At 41.7% G+C, this 9,127-nt stretch overlaps 1 protein-coding gene across 1 annotated transcript in view; it reads left to right on the top strand.

Moving 5' to 3' along the window:
• The window catches only part of tenm3 (teneurin transmembrane protein 3), a gene marked incomplete at its 5' end in the record, with an annotated part of 142,446 nt that overhangs the window by 45,971 nt on the left and 87,348 nt on the right, over positions 1-9,127 (top strand). The window contains 1 exon segment of the mRNA XM_014023597.1: positions 5,105-5,113. Within this exon segment, the coding sequence (XP_013879051.1) occupies positions 5,105-5,113 (9 nt within the window).

Below are 9,127 nucleotides of genomic sequence, written 5' to 3'. Positions count from 1 at the left end.
TTTAAAGCTCACAAAAAAAGCACATAGCTTGAGATCATCATTAAATTCATTCCACAGTTTGCGCATCAAAAAGCCTTGATGGAAACACGGTTACTGATAGGCAGAGTTAGTGTGTGGGCGGGGTTTGTCCTAACCCTGATTGGTCAGATTGACTTGTCTTGTTGGGCAACTTAAAAGAGGAAATGGTATTAGTAAAATAATATAATTTATTGACTGTCCGTGTAGTTTAAAGCAGAACAATAGCTTAAATAAAAGTTAGTGTGAACATGTTAACATAAATTATTGACTTTAAATACCATGCGGCAAGCACCTTCCTGTTTCGAGTTAAGACTAATATTAAGTCATACTCATTTTTAGCTATCTTTTACAGGCTGGTTAGGGATGTTTTGACAGAGTCAAATTTATTTCACATCTCTCCACATGTATGGCGTTCACTCCTATCATGACTAAAATTAATATCTATATTAAAAAATATACGTGCTTCCAGGTGGTTCCTGGCCAATTTGACCAAACTACTACCCGCTTCCTCCAGTTTCCTCAAACCCCACTGTCAATCTGACCAATATTGAGTTGGGCAAACTCCTCCCACAAAATAAGAAACTCTTATGGTACGTTCACACCAAATGCGTTTTGAGCGACAGGAGCGGCCGATTTACATGCAGTCTTTGAGGATGCGCCTCTAGAGGTCGTGCGTCGCGTCACGTACGTTTTGGGCGGCGCGCAAGGAAGGCGGAAGGGGCGCAGAGCGTTTTCCGCGCACGCTGTGCTGCGGAAGCCGCCGCCGCCCGAGCCTTCTGATATAGCCATAACATGTGCTTGTGTCTGAGCAAGTATTACTTTGAATTTATCCAGTTTAGGTACAAGACTTCTCATATTTAAATGACAGATTTAAGGTAGATGATATTTACCAAAGTGAGGATAAGTTATGGTCCATGCTTGTATACACGCCATAGGACACTTGTGTGCTGTTGTTTTTTGAAAATGATGTCCGTCATTTGCGTCTTTGATCTTCCGTTTATGTAGCATACAGAGTAACAGCAACACTAAAGCTGAGGTAAATTTGGTCAAAAACAGACCTGCAGATGCCTGTAAAGCCAAATGGGATGTATTTTCCTGCAGCGATAATGCACAGCTACATACATCTGCCGCCACCGCTGCCATCTTGTGAACTCGATGGTCCGACTGTCAGGGTGATGGTGAAAATGGCTAGTGTTACAAACAGGAAAAGACATTGTCTGCATCACCAGGTTTGGTTGGTCCCGTCTCTCGTTGAGCAAAGCGAGTTGAAGCTGAGTGTTCAGTTAACTATTAGCTTACTTTAACTTTTCTATCAATTCAAGCTCGTGTGAGAACCAGTGTGTTACTTTAGTTACAGTTTGTGACGAATGGCAACAAGTAGAGAGTCCAGCCTGGATGACTGGAGGAGAAGGCCTGAATCCCGAGGAGCCATGAGAGGAGGTGCCCTCAGGATGAAGGGTAGAGGCAGGAACAGACAGGAACAGAGCACGGAGCCAGAAGTAAGACGCGTGCTGGGATTTAAATATTCTGGAAGGCGGAGCTTCCAGGTTAGGTAATCCAGCCACAGGGTTTAACCATTGGGTTTAACCAGTAAGCATGCCGAGGTGTGTTTTTCTCAACTAAATAAAGAGACTGGCAAGATTAAGATTAAACATCTTTGTATAGTCATTAAAGGAGGAGTTTACTTTGGCAAAGCTTTTTGCCTCAAAGAAATAGAATAAAAGAATTTAATCTTATGAATCTTATGATTCAMTGGATATAAAAGTTCTTCAAGACAAGACAAACTTTAGCTGTTTAACTTACCTAAACAGCAGATTGCAGAACAATTATCCTAAAATAATTTTTATATCTTTACATATTAATATTAAAGTCCTAAATTTTCTAAATTTGCTAAGATATATGTAAACAAGAAAACATTACATAGATAATGAAAACAGCTGTTAAATCCTGAAATAAAGCACATCTTGGTTAGGGCTGTAGCGACTAATCTCACGATATGATATATATCACGGTATTCAGCAAATGATACGATACGATTTGATTTTCTGAATGATTTTAGACCCCTTTTTTAAATAGGGGGACCACCACCCCGGTCTGCCAATCCAGAGGAACTGCCCCCGATGTCCACACAATATTGTAGAGTCACGTCAACAAACACAACACCACAACATCCAGAGTCTTAAGGATCTCAGGACGAATCTCATCCACCTTGCCACTGGGGAGCTTTTAACCACCTCAGTGACTTCAGCACCAGAGATTAGAGTCTGACCCAGGGTCCCCAGGCTCTGCTTCCTCATGGGAAGACATGTCGGTGGGATTGAGGAGGTCTTCAAAGTATTCTGCCCACCGACCCACAATGTTCCGAGTTGAGGTCATCAGCGCACCATCCCAACCATAAACAGTGTTGGTGGTGAACTGCTTTCCCCCCTGAGATGCCGGATTGTGGACCAGAATTGCCTCGAAGCCGTATGGAAGTCTTTTTCCATGGCCTCTCCAAACTCCTCCCATGCCCAAGTTTTTGCTTCAGTGACCACCCGAGCAGCAATCTGCTTGGACTGCCGATACCTATCAGCTGCTTTCGGAGTCCCACAGGCCAAAAAAGACCCAATAGGACTCCTTCTTCAGCCTGACGGCATCTCTCACCACCGGTGTCCACCTGTGTGTTCGAGGGTTGCCTCCACGACAGGCACCAACAACCTTGGGGCCACAGCTCAGGTAAGACGCTGCAACAAAGGAGGTATGGAGCATGGCTCACTCAGACTCAATGTCCCCCACCTCCCCTGGAACATTTTCAAAGTTCTCCCAGAGGTGTGAGTTGAAGCTCCGTCTGACAGGAGACTCTGACGGATGTTCCCAGCAGACCCTCACTATACGTTTGYGTCTGCCAGGTCCGACCGGCATCTTCTCCCACCATCCGAGCCAACTCACCACCAGGTAGTGGTCAGTTGACAGCTCCGCCCCTCTCTTCACCCGAGTGTCCAAGACATGCGGCCACAGATCAGATGAAACAACAACAAAGTCGATCATTGAACTGCAGCCTAGGGTGTCCTGGTGTCAAGAGCACATATGGACTCCCTTATGTTTGAACATGGTGTTCGTTTTGGACAGTCCATGACAAGCACAGAAGTCCAATAACAAAACACCACTCGGGTTCAGACCAGGCAGGGTCAGCGTTCCTCCCAACCACACCTCTCCAGGTCTCACTGTCATTACCCACATGAGCAATGAAGTCCCCCATGAAGTCCCCCCAGCAGAACGAGGGAGTCCCCGTTAGGAGCGCTCTCCAACACCCCCTCCAATCTGAGCTGCTGTTAGGCTCATAGGCACAAACAACAGTCAGGACCCGTCCCCCCACGCGTAGGGGGAGGAAGACCACCTTCTCATTCACCGGGGTGAACTCCAACGAACAGGCACCGAGATGGGGGGCAATAAGTATGCCCACTCTTGCTCGGCGCTTCTCAGCATGGGCAACTCCAGAGTGGAAGAGTGTCCAACCCCTCTCGAGGAGACTGGTTCTAGAGCCAGAGCGGTGCGTCAAGGTGAGTCCAACTATATCTAGTCGGAACCTCTCAACCTCACACACCAGCTCAGGCTCCTTCCCCACCAGAGAGGTGACATTCCGAGTCCCTAGAGCCAGCTTCTGTAGCCGAGGATCGGACCGCCAAGGTCCTCGCCTTCGACCACTGCCCAACACACATTGCACCCGACCCCCACTCCCACAGGTGGTGAGCCCATGAGAAGTGGGACCCACGTCTCCTCTTCGGGCTGTGCCTGACAGGGCTCCATGGGTGAAAGCCTGGCCACCAGGCGCTCGTCAACGTGCCCCATCTCCAGGCCTGGTTCCAGAGTGGGGCCCCGGTGACCCACGTCCGGGCGAGAGAAAACTGAATCCATTTACATGTATGTTACTCGTCATAGGGGTCTTTGGGCTGCACTTTGTCTGATCCCTCACCTAGGTCCTGTTTGCTGTGGGTGGACCTACCAACAGAGCTCCTAGGATCATTGGGACACTCAAGCCTCTCCACCACCATAAAGTGGCAGACCAGGGAGAGGGAGAAGTCTAGACTATTTTTTGATAACCTAAATGCGTAATTACAGATRTTTTTGTGCTATGGTTAATCTGTGATTAATTGTGCACAGAACAGAGTGTACCTAAAAAAAGACAGGTAAGTTAATGCACGCCTATCACTAAAACAACAGTCAAACACATAATTTTTCCCATCAGATTGTAGATTGTTGTACAAAGGGTCACTGAAGAAGGGAAGGCTTTCCTACATTGAGATGGCGGTTAGTGGCTCAAATTGTAGTAAGTTTCTTACAGACAAAACTGTATGAAACTCTTTAAGTGACCTTCTGCTTTATTAGATGAACACTAAAAACACGTCCGATATCCATTTCCTCTTTTCTCCTTTAGAGTTCCCCACTGATGCCACTGCACCGCAGTGTTCACCCCTTTGGTATTCTTTTTGTTTTTATGCCTTACAATCTGAAGTTTAAAAAGATTATCAATAAAAGCAACCACTACACAACTACTACACAAAATATGCTCCAGAGTATGGCAGTTATTGGTTTAAATATTAGTATGTATTGGACAGATGGACCATGCAGATGCAGAGATCATGATCATGAAGATTTTTTTTATCTCTTTTTTTGTTTTTCATACAAAACCTTTTGTATCTAAATGGTACTTGTGTTAGTTTAAAGCTACAACACCATCCACCAGCTGTTTCTAATGCAACAAAACAGAATCATGAATACTTTTCCAACTTCATGTAAGTCAAATGTAAAGAAGCCAAATACTCTTTGTCAATGACTGACGTAGTTATTCCATCTGCCGACAGAAACTCAGATTATTTTGCGTTAAAACAAACATAAATGTAATCTAATCTGTATGAAGCCACATTAATTCTGTCTCTAAACCACTCATTTACTTGATTTGTTCCTAATTTTTCCTTCCTTCTTCCTCCTTTTGCTCTCATCTTTTCATCACAGAGAATATATATTTGGCAGTGCTGTTTTTGTTTCGATTTACATTTTTTTCCCTAATTTTCCTCCCTCTCTCCCTTTTGCCCTCTCCTAATCTCAGGATACAAAGGTAACTCAAGCCAAAGATCTAAAAAAGGCTTTTCTGTCCCAAAATACAACTTTCTTTCTGTTAACTTTCATTTCTAATTCAGTCCAGTTTTTTTTCCAGTTCGTTATGTTTTTTTTTGTTTGTTTTGACATTTGAGTTTTTCTCAGTGCTGTTGATCTTGTTCATGTACAGTCTTACTGTCTTTTTATTCTGCTTCTGCATTTTTGGTTTTGTTTTCATCATGACTGTTTTGCTGCTGATCCTTGCACAAAAAAACAAGATTGCAAAAAACTGCATACAGTAAACACACACATACGTAGAAAAGCACCCGTATGTCATCATAAACTGTAGATGTTTTTGTTGTGCCTTATGTCAGTGTGTGAATTCAGCCAGCTGACAACTGTCTGTCTTTCTGTCTGTAGCTGTGTTTCCATTGCAAATGTGCGCAAAACTTTGTCGATATTCTGTTAATGTCGAAAAACACAGTTTCACAACTGCGGTATTTCCATTAAGTAAGAAATGCTATTAAAGTCACGTGAATACGTTTGTTCTCATGATAAGTCATTACAAACATGGCGGCGATGGATGTAAACACATAGCATGTTGCTACCACGACACTAGCGCTCATCATCAGAGGAGACGTCGGCGTCTTTTATCGAGTCTTTCCAGAGACAAGTCCCTACTTGGGAGCGGCTACGTATGCTGTGTTTTTGGGAAATTGTAGTCGGTGAGTTTACTATTTTATACTACTTCTGTGATATTACTACTACTTCTACTTCCTGTTTATCTTCTTCATCATTGTCTTTTTCGCCAGTAGAAACAGCCGGTTGTTGATCATGTGACTCCCGTGATGCGAAAAAAGTATTTGCATTGCAGTTTTGTGACAAACACCAATTTCGATACGGCTGAAAAACCACCTCATCCTAGCGCAAAAACYTTTTGTTGAAAAACATTATTTTTTTTAAAGTGACGTGTTTCTATTGAGCAAATTTATTTTCGAAATTCTAATTTGCGCATTTTCATGGTCAATGGAAACGCAGCTTGTCTGTCTGTCTGTCTCGTTTCCCTCCAGCCTTAGTTTTATATTTTATACCTGAGTTTTTATACTCAGCTTATTTCTGTCCACCTCCCTGTCAGTTTCACTCTCTGTGACTGTGGAAAGCCAAACTGAGGCATAAATTGGAGTTTTTGGAGGCGTGCATTAAAGGCCAGCCTGTCCTCCCTGAACTTTCTGATCTTCCTGCCTACCTGTTGTGTTTTCACATGGACTTTAAACAAGTCTTTGTTTTTCTTTTCTTTTGTTTGGCTATAAAAACAGCACAAACAAATTCTTTCATTTGTAAAGTTGGGAAAACAAAGACAGATTTCTAGTTACCGTTATAGATCGTTTTATTTTTTTTTTTATCAAGAGTTTGAAAGAATTCTTTATTTATATTTAAGGAACCAAAGAAAAAGAAAAAAACTTTATTCTGATTGTATAAATAAAAGAAAAATTGTCTTAGACCGTGGCGTGTTAGGGTGACTTAGAAGAGACATTTTGAGATTAAAGTAACACTTTGAATACATTTTATTGACTGAAAAATGTTGAAAAGAAATGCTGTTTTTATGGTGTAAACCAGAAGACATGAACCCTTCTTCTGAACTGGACTGCACTGGTTGTTTTAGTTAATCTTATTATGTCTGAGGGGTTTGGGTCACTTTTTCTGGGTTTAACTACAAAATAACATGCAGTTTATATCTATCCTTCACAATAAAAGTCTCAAACACAAACACTGACTGCTGACCTCATAAACTGTTAAACATCTGCAGCTTGTGAACATAGCTTACATTATTGTTCGTTAGTACAAAGGTTACAGCAGACTGAAATTGTTTCAGAGTTTTACCCAGTAAAAGTTTCCCAAAACTCCCAGATACAATAATAATAAATAATGTGGAGTTTAAGGTTGTCTGTATTCATCTCTGTGTTTTAGGACTTTGCACCTTAGGAGGAATGATTGCAGTTTGGTTTCGAAGAGAATTTGTGATCAAGAAATGGAAGTCTGAGTGATACAACAGAAAACCAGTTGAATCTCTTCTAAAAACTTTATTCCAGTCTGTCACTCCAATCAGCTCCACAACAGTACACATGTCTCTTCTTGGTTACACACCTGAAGGTGGTACATTTTCAGATGGTAACGTAACCAACTTTGTTATGAAGACAGAACAATTATCATGTTTCCATCCAGTTGTAGAGTGAATTTTTATCGAACTTTTCAAAATTCGCAAAAAATTAAATAAAAAAATTCGAATCCAGACTGTTTCCATCTAGTTTCCCTCTCGACTGTTTGATGCGAATAAACGAGGCTACGCAATGCGTGATTACGTCAGACGAGGCTACGCAACACGTAATTACGTCAGACGAGGCTACGCAATGCGTGATTACGTCAGATGAGGCTACGCAACGCGTGATTACGTCAGACATTGGCGACAAGCTTTGCGATAGTGAACAGGAAGTGAAACTTGCTAACTAGCATAGGCTAGTCATCTCAGGACAATGGAGCGATTTTTTCGTGAATGCCTTGCTTTTGGGCAAGTTGTAATTATTCTATCTATTCAGCTAGTACAGGCTATGTTTAATGCTGCCAGGAGACGTAGGGAAATAAACGCAATGTTAAACTATGCCGCAGAAAGGCACGTGCAACTACGCCAGGCTCCATACACATGGGAGAGCAGGAAAGCGGAAACAGCTGAACGTCACGTGAGGTAAATATTCGCTACGTCAGAATTTATTTGGCAAACGTGTTTCCATCTCCCGTTTTGCGCATTAACTACTTTGTGAATCATCCAAAATCCACCTCAAGTGAGCGTAAAAACTTTTTAGCGAATTGGGGATTTTTTTTTTCGAATTTTGCTGTTTCCATCCGACTTTTTTTGCATTTTTAATGCGACACTTCTAAATGCGCATCAAAAAGCCTTGATGGAAACGCATTTAATGATAAGACACACCAACTCTCGTTCTGTTTTAAACCATATGGCTACAATAATCAGAATGTATAAAAAACTGGATCTAACATTTAGTCAATGAGTTACAAACTTTCCTTCAGTTTTACTGCACACAATCCCAACTCTGAGGTTGCAGCAGCTCGGTGGTCCTGTAATCCTGAGGCTGCAGGTTGGAGCCCAGAATGTGTCAGGAAGGACATCCAGTGTGAAAAACTTTCAGACACGTTTGCACACTATTGTGACTCCTGAAAGAAAAACAACCTACAATCACAGATGTCTTTCTTTAAATGTTGTATGTGTCGACCCCATCTACACTACTCCAGGTTAGGTTTTAATCCAACAGTGTTTCCTGTTTATAAAAAGAAGTGAACAATTCTACGTTATTCTAACAGAACTGTAAAAACTCAAACTGCTGCTGTGTGGCGACAACGTTCACTTTATTGTGGGACAGGATTCCCTGTCAAAACGCAGAATGAATGCTGAGTCATCAATCTGCTAAAGAAGCTGGAACTGAGTTCCTACAGAAAAACACAAGATGAAACAAACAGATTGTAAAATGCTGGCTAAAAGTTGAAAGWTGAAAAAGCTAGCAAAAAGTAACAAAACAAATGTAAAAGGAAGAAGACAAAAACTGAGTCAGGAGTACATTTTAAAGATGTATTTTAAGGGACTGATACGATGTCCAAAAGATTTGTGATGAAACTATTGTAAATAAAAGTAAATATTTTGAAAACTACTCATTAAAAAAAACAAAAGTTATAGTACCCATCTCCTGAATGAGCCAAATGTTTTGATATATGACAGATTAAAAGATTTCAAAGTATGCAGAAGTAGATAAACCAGGGGTGGGCAACCCTGGTCCTGGGGGGCCGCAGCCCTACATGTTTTACATGTTTTACATGTTTTACATGTTTCCTGCTCCAACACACCTGATTCAGTCACTGAACTACCTCTTCATGTTCTGCAGTATGGAGGACCGACACTGACATAATTAGAAATAAAAGCTGAAATAGATAAATGAACCTTTAAATAAATAAATGAATACATTTAAAA

The sequence above is a fragment of the Austrofundulus limnaeus genome, unplaced genomic scaffold (assembly GCF_001266775.1).
Source record: "Austrofundulus limnaeus strain Quisiro unplaced genomic scaffold, Austrofundulus_limnaeus-1.0 Scaffold379, whole genome shotgun sequence".
Taxonomy (NCBI): Eukaryota; Metazoa; Chordata; class Actinopteri; order Cyprinodontiformes; family Rivulidae; genus Austrofundulus; species Austrofundulus limnaeus.
The sequence above is the reverse complement of the archived record's forward strand: the minus strand, read 5'-3'. Positions and strand labels throughout refer to the sequence as shown.